General features: G+C 36.2%; 2 protein-coding genes and 1 pseudogene across 2 annotated transcripts in view; 2 read left to right on the top strand and 1 right to left on the bottom strand.

The window, feature by feature from the left end:
• The window catches only part of LOC137615245 (uncharacterized), a 33465-nt pseudogene extending 24914 nt beyond the window's left edge, over positions 1-8551 (top strand).
• Positions 1-14159, bottom strand: part of LOC137615243 (excitatory amino acid transporter 3-like) — a 1014688-nt gene that overhangs the window by 894182 nt on the left and 106347 nt on the right. The window contains exon 2 of the mRNA XM_068344957.1: positions 12622-12746. The gene's annotated coding sequence lies outside the window, so the exon portion shown is untranslated. The remainder of the gene's footprint in view (positions 1-12621; positions 12747-14159) is intronic.
• Positions 11727-14159, top strand: part of LOC137615244 (uncharacterized) — a 19081-nt gene continuing 16648 nt past the window's right edge. The window contains exon 1 of the mRNA XM_068344964.1: positions 11727-11895. Coding sequence (XP_068201065.1) covers positions 11823-11895 — 73 coding nt within the window. The 5' untranslated portion in view covers positions 11727-11822. The remainder of the gene's footprint in view (positions 11896-14159) is intronic.

Raw genomic sequence — 14159 nt, forward strand, 5'->3', positions numbered from 1 at the left:
GAGAGAGAGAGAGAGAGAGAGAGAGAGAGAGAGAGAGAGAGAGAGAGAGCATTTCATTGGTATAATGCAGACTGCATATTTACACAACCGAGCCATGTTTTAGGATTGGTGGGGATAGCCTGTCCACACCTTTCCTGATTTGCCAGCTGTCTTCCATGCGCTTACCTGCCTCCCCCTTATTTTTTTCCCTACCTCTCAGCTACTCCGTTACATGAATAGCTATGGTTGTTGATGGTACATGTGTGTTATGCTTCTTTCTCTCTTTGCTCTCCTGTGGCTCACTTCGCTCACAAATAAACACTTTCTCATTGCTCCTCTGTTCTGGCAAGCGGTACAAGGAGGTGATGCACACCCAATCCATGTGGATCATTATTAACGTAGAGAGGAGCAATGAGATGTTTATTTACAACCGAAGCGAGACAATCTGAGTGACATGATAAAAGTTACACACGTAATTACAACTTCACAGAGAGAGAGAGAGAGAGAGAGAGAGAGAGAGAGAGAGAGAGAGAGAGAGAGAGAGAGAGAGAGAGAGAGAGACAGCACATGCAACATCAAAATCCCTACCCAGGAGGGAGGAAAAGAGAGGGAAGGTAAGCGATCGTGAGTGAAAAAGCGGTCCGATCAGGTAAGGGGTGTGTAAGGCTATCTTTGCAAGTTCAAAAGCGGGTTACATTAAGTAAATATTCATGTAGGCCTTTGAGAGCAACAATATCGAAGTGTAACTTTCAATATTCTTGAGATGAAAAAAAAAATATAATTAGAATAATCTAAAGGTTCCCAACCCATTCATTACTAAAAAATTGTTACTGGGGTTTGACAAACTCACGAATTACAAACCCTTTAACAAATAATGTGTACTGTACTTATTTTTCCTTGTTTTTAGATTATCTGGTAATCTCTGCTAGACACTGCGTTTTGCAAATTCAAAACAGATTGTAAATAGAACAGTCTCAAAGGACTGTTGGAGGGGCCACAAGTAACAGCCTAGGTCACTGTTTGGACACTTAAAATTTGTCATTAACTTTACAACAAAACCATTAATACTACTGAGTATGGTTGGGTGCACCAAGAGGGCATTGAAATTCCAAACTTTAAAATTACTGGAAACACTACACTGTGTATTTGAGAGAAAAAAATAACACTGTAAAGACTACAGTAATCATCAGACAGAAAAATACACTAGAAATAATACATTTAGTATTGGACAAATATGAATTGAGGAATTTGTGCCATAAGGCCTGGCATTAAGGTCTGATAGGCTATTCAGCATCCAATTACAACTGGAGAAAACTTCACAGTTGAATGCAGGAAGAAGTAAAAGTTAAGAGGTTGGACATCAAGATAGAAGAAAGGGAAATGGAATAGAGATATAGTAATACGCTAAAACTTAAGAACAGCTTGGGGTCGATGGAACATTACTATAAGACACTTGTCTAATGTCTACAGTGCTTCCCCCTACGAGATACTAGAATTAAAAGTTGATACACTGGAAAGACTACACTCGGCCCCAAACCATAAATCTCAGAATTTGCGTAGGCTCCTTCCCATTTCCATCCCAGGGATGCTGCCCAGGTTTTTCTTAATATTAGCAAATCAAACTTATTTGTATACTTAAATGATCAAGCAAGTGTTCCAAATCTCTATGCCATGTGTTTATGCAAATTAATTTTACAAACTAAAGACTACTTTCATTTTTATAATTTACTTATTTAATTTAGCATAACACCCACATAAAGCCTTTAAATAAAATATTAATAAAGTCTACTTTTTTACAAAATACCTATATCTGTAAGAAGTATTTTTTTAAACCTATTAACGTAAAGCTTGAGACCTCGTCTTAACCATGTCTAAATAAGGAATAACTAGGGTCAACAAAAACATATCTACATAGAAGAGAAGAACTTTAAAGTGTACATCTTTATCACAATTTACCATCAATACGAATCAGGATTTCTAAAACCTATAAAATTCATCTATACAATATCACATGCACCAAACTCATTGTTACTTTCTTTGCAGAATGTGAAACCTTTCTCCTTGGAAAGCCAGATGACGATGACTGGTCTACCATCCAAGAATTCCAGGGTACCTTTGAAGTAACGCTGCAGACTGGAAATCAGGACTGGAGCAAGTTCGCGCTAGGATTTGATTCTGAAGACAAACATCCCATAGGCTACCTCCAAATGGAGAAGAATGGTCAAGCTATAGACATGACCTTGATGAGCTGGAAATCAAGTCCTCAAAACGAGAAGCAGAATATAACAGAACATACAAGAGACCTGTTTGTTAAATGGACTACAATCACTCTGGAACGTTTAAATGGTTTTTTGCGTGTTTCAGTCGACAAGGTCTTTGAAAGAAAGTTCACTCAGGTAAATGCAGAGCCATTCAAGTTCGTCTACGCTCACGTGCCAGCAAATCAGTACATCAATGTGACACTGAACTGCAAACACCATGGTAATAAATTTTCTAGTACTAACTAAAAATTCACCAATTTTTAGTATGTGCAAAAAAAGGAAAATAACAAAAAACAGTGTTGTTAGAAATACAAAAACTGTTAACTTATGGGTTTGTATGAGCACAGCTAGGTCACTATACTCTGTAAAACTTTCTAAGATCTCCAGGTTGGAGTGGATAGAAAATGGAGAGTTGTTATATGTATGGGCAAGGTCCTTTAAATGCCTCCCACAGAGATAATCGTTCTTGGGAAGATTTGCTCAAAACCTCGGGAATCGATGGAAAAGGTTTGCTTTTCAAGTACATCCATTTACTCATTCCTTTATTTTCCTTCCAGATTCTATGTATGCCTTCCTATATATGATTCTTTACATATTCTTTCTTTTATCAGTCTCTGTATTGGCTAAAGTAAATACTGCAGTATAAGATATTGGCACAATATGTAGCATCTCTTATTACACTTATCTTTTGAAGAAAAACAAAAAAGTTGCTTATTTATTTGTCTTCAATATATAGATGATAAACTTCCTTCAAAGCCTATGCACACACACAAAAACTTTGATATATCATTTATTAGTAAACCACGCTTATAATAACACATCTGTTGAAATCAAAGCCCTACATTTCAAGAAATTAAACCTATTTCATTGGACTCCTTAACACTAATGTGATTACCATAAGGCAAAATTGGGAATGTATGATATCTGTAACGGCCACACCACAACGATCTTAGAAAGTTTAACATAGTATAGTCTATCAAGGGGGCATCACCCATATCCAATACTTTACTATTTCGCTTGAGGAGGTCACACACTCAAATAGACACCACAGTAAGGTTTATAATAATTATGCTTTTACTTCCTGGCTTTCTCAGACTGTACAAGGGAGCTTATGGCTAGGGGGCACTATTCTGAAGGCTATCAACACACCTGTTCCCACGGGTATTATTTCATATATGTATACTTGAAGAATAAATTCCCATAGGTAGCAGGAGGACACAAAGAAGTAATGCTAAGAGAATTCTTAACAAGCAATTGAGAAAAGAGATAAATACAAAGGTTGCAAGATGAAATCCACACCTGGAGAAATTCTTAAAAAACCCGGGTCTGTGGAAAAAAAGGGGGAAAATCTGAATGCAAAAAAAGAGGAAGATGTTAATGTAAATTTTAGTACTTTTAATAGTCACTGTTCAGGTCATAAAGAGGGTTATTATAATGGTAGAGAAATAAACGGTGCCCGAAGTTCAGAGGATTTCAAGAAACAACAGTGGACAACAACTACTTAATTAGCTAAAGAGGTTCTGCTGGGATTTTAACTGGCAATGTATGGCATAATTCACATTTATCAAAAGGAAGATGCATCGATGAAGTGTTTGTCAAGATTCAGTTGTGTAAGAGCAGAATTTGTGGAATGATCTAAAAATTCTTACGACAAAACAAACTTACCAAAGCATGTATTAGAGTATGAAGGCAAGAAAGTGGCTTGTTAGGTATAAAAGCCGGTCTGGGAACCCCCCCCCCCCCCACAAAAAAAAAAAAAAAAAAAAAAAAAAAAAAAAAAAAAAAAACTGGCGTTGTGAAGGGATTGAGACAGGCAGGTCACGATTCCTAAGAATTTGTTAGACTATTGAGGATGGAGATATGCAAATGATAAAGACATTATCATTAGATTTGATGTAAAGCTATGTGTTATGAAACAAGCTGTGAATGAAGTATAGAATGTCTATTTCTATCTGATACAAGTTGGTGATGGATAGTGAAAAGAAACTGGAAGAGACAAGTATGCAGAAAAAAGGGAGTGGTTTATGTCAACATATGATATAGAATTGGTAGGTAGAAGTGATTGAAAGCTAAAGAAAATGATAATTTCTTTAAGCCTTTGTATTTAGAAAGTTCGAAAATGAAAGTTACAGCAAATGATATAAGGCCATGATATTAAATGGAAGATATCTATATAGCGCAAAATGTAAGTTAGTATGCAAAAATTGAATTCCTTAACACTTTCAAGATCTTTATTATTAGTTGTTTAAATGGATGGTAGTGGAACGAAATTATTGAATAAGATAAGAAGGGACGAACTGCTTGGCCCTCCCTGGTCCTAGCTTGGGTGGACACGTGGTATAGGTACTGATCAGTGTCTAGGGCATTGCCCTGTCTCCAAGACATTGTCACTTTTCTTTGCCTCTGCCATTCACGAGCGACCTTTAAAAAAATGTAGCATGATCTCTGTAAAAGGCGTTGAGGAGACAAAATTTAATATGGATTAAGGGATTACTGAGCCAACTCCTTTGTGAGAGTGGAGTGTGAAAGCAGCAAGTGAACATTGACAAACAGTGAAAAATCAACTTGTATTGATTTTTTGCATAAGTTTAAATAGAACACTTCGCGCTCACAAGCATTCACAAGACATATGCATCCATAAGCATATATGACAGCTCACAACAGCTCCTAATTGTCAAAACATAAAAGCTCCACTATTGTATAAATGTTCACAGCAACGGCATGAAAATAACAAAAAATACACACGAACAAATATTTACGAGCATATTTAAGATTAAGTGAAGAACTTTGTAGCTGCAGAGATATTTTAATGAAGTCCATTATTCTAAATTCTTTAATTTCTATACTGGGCTGCTTGTAGCATTCTGCTTCTCAAACTAAGGTTGAACATTGGCTTGTAATTATGATAATAATAATGAAAATATGTCAAAACATCCACTTCCTAAGGACAGGGTAAGACTTAACTTCATCTTTCTTTACAGGACAGTCAAATATCCACGACCAACCAAATCGACCGGAAACAGTGACATTGATTGATCTTTCACCAACTACGTCACCTAGGACGCCAGAGCTACAAACAGGAATAACAACAGTAACAGTAACAATAATCGTAATACTCCTAGTGGTGGCAGCTGCAACTGGAGGATACTGCTTCTGGAAGAAGAAGGGTTGTTTCCACACCATGAAGGATAAGAATAAGCAAGATGATGATACAGAGGATGTTAAGCATACTCTTTTGTGTCAAGATCCTAATGCAAGATCAACTGGAAACGACACAGATTCTATAAAACTTTCACCTTTTGAAGGCATTCCACAATTATTCAATAAAGGGCAAGGTCAAAAGAATGAATATGAGGGTAAAATCACTGAAGATAGTAGCAAACTTGAACCAGAGGATGACAGAATCACTGAAGATAATAACAAACCTGAGCCAGAGGAAGAGAGAAACTCTGTAAATATTTCTGAGCACTTAAATAAGATCCAAGACTCAGAAACTATAAACAAAACACCACAGACAGAAGATGACTCCCGTTTACAAGATTTTAAAAGCCAAATCACACCAAGGAAATCGTCTATAACAAAATTGGACATGAACTATCAAAACGACCTTATTGACCCTATTCCTGAGGAAAAACCACTGAGTATTGAACAGGCACAAAACCTTACCGAGCATTCTGCAGAGGATGAAGGGATAGACGCATAGCAGCAATAAATATCAACAAGCAAACTGAAAAAGATAATCCGGGAATTGGAAAAGATTTAGGAAATAATACTGAAGGTTTTCCGTTGAACAAGAAAGATACTCAAAATGAGAGCACCCCAACAAATGAGCAAATGGTTCAGGGCCTTCCGGGAAACAACTATCCCGAAATCACTAACCATGCCTTGGAAAAGAGACAGGTCATCCAAGAAGAACCAGTTGTGAGTAAGGTTGTACTAAAATTGGGAGAAACAGAAGGTACAATTCCAACAAAGTTAGAGGAGATACAGAACAGCACAACTACTCTAGACACACATGACGACTCCCGTCTACAAGATTTTGAAAGACAAACCATGCCTGGGAAATTATCTATAACAAAAATGGACATGAACTCTCAAATCAACCTTATTGACCCTATTCCTGAGGAAAAACCACTGAGTATTGAACAGGTACAAAACCTTACCGAGCATTCTGCAGAAGATGAAGGGATAGACGCAATAGCAGCAATAAATATCAACAAGCAAACTGAAAAAGATAATCAGGGAATTGGAAAAGATTTAGGAAATAATACTGAAGGTTTTCCGTTGAACAAGAAAGATACTCAAAATGAGAGCACCCCAACAAATGAGCAAATGGTTCAGGGCCTTCCGAAACAACTATCCCGAAATCACTAACCATGCCTTGGAAAAGAGACAGGTCATCCAAGAAGAACCAGTTGTGAGTAAGGTTGTACTAAAATTGGGAGAAACAGAAGGTACAATTCCAACAAAGTTAGAGGAGATACAGAACAGCACAACTACTCTAGACACACATGACGACTCCCGTCTACAAGATTTTGAAAGACAAACCATGCCTGGGAAATTATCTATAACAAAAATGGACATGAACTCTCAAAGCAACCTTATTGACCCTATTCCTGAGGAAAAACCACTGAGTATTGAACAGGTACAAAACCTTACCGAGCAGTCTGCAGAAGATGAAGTGATAGACGGAATGGCAGCATTAAATATCAACGAGCAAACTGAAAAAGATAATCATAGAATTGGAAAAGATTTAGGAAATAATAATGAAGGTTTTTAGTTGGACAAGAAAGATACTCAAAATGAGTGCACCTCGACAAATGAGCAAACGGCTCAAAGCAGTTCATTAAACAACCATCCCGAGAACACTAACCATGCCTTGGTAAAGAGTGAGGTCGTCCATGAGGAACCAGATAAGCATAAAATTGTATCAAAATTGGGTGAGAGGGTACAATTCCAACGAGATTAGAGGAAATACAGAACAGCACAACTACTCTAGTCACAGATGGTGACACTTATAAAAAGGATCACAGTGTATTTTAATATTTAGTAAGCAAAGGACAATTGCCATTCGAGAAGACCCCGAGAGATTCTATAGCGAGACAGAAACAGTCAAATGAGAATCCTAAAAGGAAGAGACCAAAATTCAAGGGAAATGGTGAATAGAATTACTTAAGTAATAACATTCTAAAAAAAACTTATAATCGTACTTCAGTAATGGTTATAAAGTTGAACTATGTAACTGCTTAATAATGATCTAAAATGTTCGTCTGACATTCTACATCAAGACCAATTTCCTTTTGCGGGAAGGATCTCTACTGAAGCAGGTAAGGCTCGTGGAGTTTTCATGTTTGATAAAGTCTCTAACAAGGACGACACCATAGCATAAAAAACAGCATTTGTGCAAGATCTTAATGAGCTGTGCTAATACAGACTAAGTTAAAAGCTACAATACTCAGTAACAAAGGAAAACAGGAAGGATTAGTTACTTCAATGATTAATTTCGTGTACCATCCCAGCCAACTGCCATTGGACAGCAGTGATGCAATGTTTTTTTTTTTTCAACTTTCTCATATGGAATGTTCAGATATGCAATTATGAGATTCAAAACAGCGTGCCTGAAGAATGTTTACAAAAACAGGGGCAAAAATACTACTAATTTCCAAATCCTTAAAAACTATTACTTTTGATACAATAAATTATATAATAAAAAAAAACTTACTAACTTATACCTATCAATATCATGAACTTTTGTTATAGCTTATTAGGAATGGAATGACTAAACTCAGATTGAAGATTGGAGTAGGTAAGAGATGACTTTCAATGACAGCATCTAAACAATGTTAAATTTGAGACCGATGAACATCTTTGAAAGCCATGATTTACCTTTGGGTTGAAAATAATTATAATATGTCTCATAATCTTATGATTGTAATTTAACCAAAAACCAAAAATCTATTACCTTCCACGCCATTGAAATCTGTAAATGAGATGAGAGCTAAATAGAAAGTTCAAATGTAAATTGATTATATTCTTCCAACTAAATATAACAATAGCTCCTCAACACCCCCCTGAGAACCTTGAAGCTAAAGGGATGAACATCCTTTAAAAAATATCCTGATAGCTCCCTTAGCTAAATGATACACGAATTAAGGTATACTATAATTGCTAAGATCAATACTTGTAAAAACTTAATTTTCACAAAATATTCCATCTCGGACACCACTGACAAAACTCGTTCACTTACACTTAAATCATGTCTCAACACGAACACTTGTATTACAACTCATTCAATAAAATCTTTACTCTAGCCTATTTTTGTTTGCCTTCCACAAGATCTTGTCGCTCCTAATAATATGAGAAAAACGCTCATAAAGAGGAATTCCTTCAATAACATATTCCCCTTAGATATTAACATAATGATCAGGTCCGCAAGTTGATAACATACATATATACAAGTCAATGTTTCATTTTCCTTAAAGCTAACCTATAACTTCCACTTAAAAATGTCTTCATGTAATTCTCTATTTCCAAGTGTTAAAAACCTTCATAAATATCCAATCTACCCCAAAGTAATATTCTTCGTCAGGACGAGGATACTCCCATTCATTCTACTTAGCAAAGTTGCATCACCCATAATCTTCCTCACATTGTCAATTTATTGATCTAGCTCTTACATCATATGTTTATACTTTCAATTCTTTTGATTATGAAATTAAATTTGCAGCATTCTCTCGGGTTAGTTAACATAATACCTAACAGTACTTGTTACTTTCAATTTTCTTGGTTAGTTCGTAAGTCCTATGATGCTTAACAAAAAGATGATAATTTTCTTTAACAGAACTCCATGACATTTTCTTTTTTATCAATATTTTTTTTAAAATCTATTTACTTATAAAATTACACAATTAAACATTCTGCAATTCTTAACAATGTGACCGATGCTTAGATTCTTTTAATCTAGTAGATTGGCCACGACACCAGCCACCCATTGAGATACTACCGCTAGAGAGTTATGGAGTCCTTTGACAGTACTAAATTGGATCCTTCTCACTGGTTAAGGTGCACTTTCCTTTTGTCTACACATACACCGAATAGTCTGGCCTATTCTTTACAGATTTGCTTCTGTCCTCATACACCTGACAACACTGAGATTACTTAACAATTCCTCTTCACCCAAGGGGTTAACTACTGCACTGTAATTGTTCAGTGGCTACTTTCCTCTTCGTAAGGGTAGAAGAGACTCTTTAGCTATGGTAAGCAGCTCTTCTAGGAGAAGGACACTCCAAAAACAAACCATTGTTCTCTTGTCTTGGGTAGTGCCATAGCCTTTGTACCATGGTCTTCCACTGTCTTGGGTTAGAGTTCTCTTGCTTGAGGGTACACTCGAGCACACTATCCTATCTAATTTCGCTTCCTCTTGTTTTGTTAAAGTTTTTATATTTTATATAGGCAGCATTTATTTTAGTGTTGTTGCTGTTCTTGAAATATTTACTTTTTCCTTCTTCCCTTTCCTTACTGAGCTATTTTCTCTGTTGTGCCCCTGGGCTTACAGCATCCTGCTTTTCCAATTAGGGTTGTAGCTTAGCAAATAATAATAATAATAATAATAATAATAATAATAATAATAATAATAATAATCAATATAAACTCTAATCAACCTTCGCTTAATATAATCATATCTAAAGACTGCCTGAACATGTAGACGTCAGTCATGACGGTGCATATATCTATACGCAAATATTAGTAGGGTCAACATAATGGTATTTGAACTGAAGATTTAACTGGAGGGTCTTCACAAAACCAGAGAGAATGAAATATTCCCGATTCCCAGAAATAAAAATCCTGCCGGATAAAATTTCATCAATATGAATCAACTATGTCACAAAACGACATAATTAAAATTGGCAAAAATTACCAAGTGGATAGACGCCTCTGTCGCGATTCCAATATACCTCCACTCCTAGGAATCAAAGTATTCAAGCGAAAAACTACTTTGTTCTATTCGTGTATGATACAATTATTCGACAGGAGATACATTTCCTTTTCTAAACGCTCTCTCACCATACTTATCACTCTCTTTAAACCTAAATATAACAAGACGAATTCTGGGGCCTCAATTATATAGATAAAATAATACATCATAATTCCGTGAACAGATTAATGAATTTCTTGTGCCAGACACCGAAACCACAGATACTACATCCTGATTAATGAAATCAACTACTAAAGTTAAGATCAATTTCTTAAGAGAGGCATACCCTAATTTATCTTCTCTACCAATAAGCTTCACCAACTCTGCCTCAATATCCGGCCATCGATGCTCAGCATTAATCATCGTTCTTTGAAGCAGTTATATCTCTCCTTTCCTTCCAAGGAACCATAAAATTCTCCAAGTCACACACAAGTCTGAATTCAAAATTTCTGACACTAATAGAAAAAGATTACTGTTAGTACTCTGGAATTGAAGGAGCATCACCAAAACGAAAATCTACTCTTTCAGCCTATATAATTCAATCATTCAACTAAATTACTTTTCCTACTAATCCTTTTAATTTATCAATGTAATTTTGGCCATATGACCCAGCGGTCATATGGCTATACTGCACGAGGTGCAACTAAGGGAAAACCCACCTGTTAATCTATAAAGTAAAATTTAGATGATAATGGCCAGTTAAATGGAAGAAAGAAACGGACCTGAGATAAAGATGAAAGCTAAAAGGTGGGCGCAGAAGCTAGGAGTAGACAGGATGCAGCGATGACTCGCTGGTAATGTCTACAGTGCAACGCGCGAGGCACACAGACATTGCTACCAGCTCTGAGTTAGATTAAGAGATGATTCGTCAACAAAAGAGTAGTTTTTTCTTTGTTATCCAAATTCAATCACTCACATGGGAAGGCTGCAAACCATGTTTTGCATGCACTGTCGACTGCTAATTTGCTTCGTAGAAGAAATGCTGGCGTTCATAGTTTGTGAAATTTTCTTATGGAATATGCAGTAGATGAAAACGTACTATAAGAGCTTGAAAGAAAACACTCAAACATGTCCATAATCTTGAAATTAACCATTCCGTACAGGCATAATACAATTAAGCTGCTTCTAGCTGCCCTGCTTAGCTCGAGTCAAGTCTCGACAATAATGATTCACATATTTCTTTATGAGGCATGGCATTAGAGAAACTCCAAATATCAACTAGAATAACATTCCGTATAAACATAGGGCCTATATTAATGTACTTCCACAAATATAAGAATATATCTGAGCCTCCGCAGTTTATCATATCCGGAACCGCAAATACAGCAAAATTCAACAAACGTATGCTGCTAAAGTTCTCAAGAGCTGGAATCTCTGCTCACTTAAAATGGAGTAGATTCTCAGACAACAGAAAACGAAGCATATGTCCGTAAAGAATGATTTAAGGGTTATAAAACCGACCGGCGTTTTATCGGGAACCGATAAAAGAACCTCGCCTTCTTATCTTTCTTGTTATAACTCGACCCCGATCGAGTAAGTGCAATGTACGGTTAGTCGCTTGTTCGAACTGTGTACCCCTGGATCAATTAATTCTGAGCGTATTCATAATGAGGAAGACATGTGTGGTGATAATGATGGTGATGATGTTCTGCAAGGGCATTGTAGCCAAAGCCCCATCAGGTGAGTCTAGTATTAAGGGAATTATCATCATTTGTTGAAGAATTAACTTAAACATAATGACTGTTTAACGGGTGAGGTTAACGAGTCGTGCACTATAAATAGTGGAATTCAATTCTATAAAACTACTTTAATTCAATGACGGCTGGATGTTGGTAACTAGTTCCTGGCAGTCAAACAGTAATTCCTTCCTTTTGTGAGCCTTATCCAGATTATTTCCAAGTCCCGAAAACTGAACTGTAATAAACTACTGTAATTCCTAACTGTCGAAAAATAATTCATGTTGTTTTGCAAAACTTATCCAAGTATGTTTGAATTCCTGAGTGCAATAAATTAATTCACAATTCCAGACTGGCATGAAACCATTCAAAGCTACTATACACTTATTCCCGACTGTCATGAACCATCACCAATCTTCAATTCAATACTCCCCTTTAAAGAGTCCTGAATATTAAAAACAGCAATCTCTCACTAATAAATTCCTTATTCCACACAGATATAAATAAATTCCTGAATTATTATATACAAAAAAAAAAAATCTTTAGGATAGATGAAATACATTCTATTTAATCTGTGCACCAATTCAGTACTTTCAAGACCTATTTTTAGGATGATGTAATATTTTGAATCCACAATACTAACGTTTCGAAAACATCAGCTAATAGACTATTTTCCCTTGTAAAAAACAATTTAAGTAAAAACTAACCACGTCAATGTTAAGGTACTTACAAAGATGTAGTCTGCTGCCACGTTTATCAGCTACAGCCATTGCCAGTGAGAGAAAACCAATTGTTCTCTCTCTCCAACAAAATAAATATTGGCGTCGCTAGAACTATGGTCTCCAAGGCCCATATCTGAGTAGGAAAGAGGTACAGAATAATCATTAAATTTTCATTACCGGCAACATTCTATTGGAAAAAAAAAAACGAAAAAATACAAAGAATTACATGTAAAAATAATCGACTAAAAAAAAAAAAAAAAAAAAAAAGAAACTTTCGAAACAGATATCTAGGAACATTGCTCCATACCGAAGTAAAATAACTACTTTTCCACCATCATCCCTATATTAAGGGGTTGGTTGCCTTATGCGCCTTCTCCAATGCCTTCTATCAAAACAACCCTTTTCCACCAAACCTCTTCTCTCATTATCATTCTTCCCCAACATCCATCCACAAAAAGTGCCCATAGAATCTTAGTCGTGACACTTTCATCACCTCTGTAAACTTTAATACGCTTGCCATTCTTCCAATTTCATCCTTTTCCATTCTTTCAAGCAATAACATCCACCTCAGCATTCTCATCTCTGTTCTTTCAACCTTTGCTTTCCTCTTTCATCTTAGAGCCCATGTTTCCAATCTAAACATTAACACTGGTCTTATTACTATGCTATAGATCTTGACTTTTAATTTGAATGGCATTTTATTATCATATACCACTTCCACTACCTCCCTCCACTTCTAAGGGCTGTTTTTATCTTATTCTTAACTTCAGCCTCACATTCTCTCTCCTGACCCATATTAGACCCAAAGTTTCTAAATTATTCCACTTATTTTATAATCCAATCTCTACTTTCATGTATGGCTATCCTGTCCCTACCTCCCTTACTGCTCACCATAATCTCAGTCTTAGTCACATTTACCCTCAAGCCACCCCTCCCCCAATGTCTCCTACCACTTTACAACCCTCCTCTGTAAGTCTTCCTCCTTTTCACCAGTAATAACCAAATCATCTGCTTATAACATTTCTCTTCATTTCTTATCTCTTCACTTAACACAGCCATGACCAACACAAATAGAAGTGGGCTTCATGCTGAACCTAGTGTAATCTAACACTAACTTCAAAGGTTTCTGTTTCCCTAACTGATATTATTAGTTTTGTCCTTGTTCTTTAGTACATTATTTCAACCATTCTAACCAGCTTCTCAGGGACTTTTCAACTTCAAGAACCAAACCATAATTTCTCTTGGTATTCTATCATAAGCCTTCTCTAGATCTACCAAAGCACAGAAGAGCTTCTGGTTTCCCTCTATCCTCTTTTTCCCGTAGCAGCCTTCCTATAAAGATGGCATCAACAGTCCCTCTCCCCTCATGAATCGATACTGCTGTTTTCCCAATTTTTCCAATCCCTCATCTACTACTCTCTCAAAAATCAGAAAACCTGTTCTGTTAGTTTAATTCCCCTGTAGTTACCAACTACAATGTCACCTTTCTGCTTGAATATAGATACCATTAGATTCTCCTCAGAGTCTTTAGGCATTATTTCCTCAT

This window comes from Palaemon carinicauda, chromosome 21 (assembly GCF_036898095.1).
Source record: "Palaemon carinicauda isolate YSFRI2023 chromosome 21, ASM3689809v2, whole genome shotgun sequence".
Taxonomy (NCBI): Eukaryota; Metazoa; Arthropoda; class Malacostraca; order Decapoda; family Palaemonidae; genus Palaemon; species Palaemon carinicauda.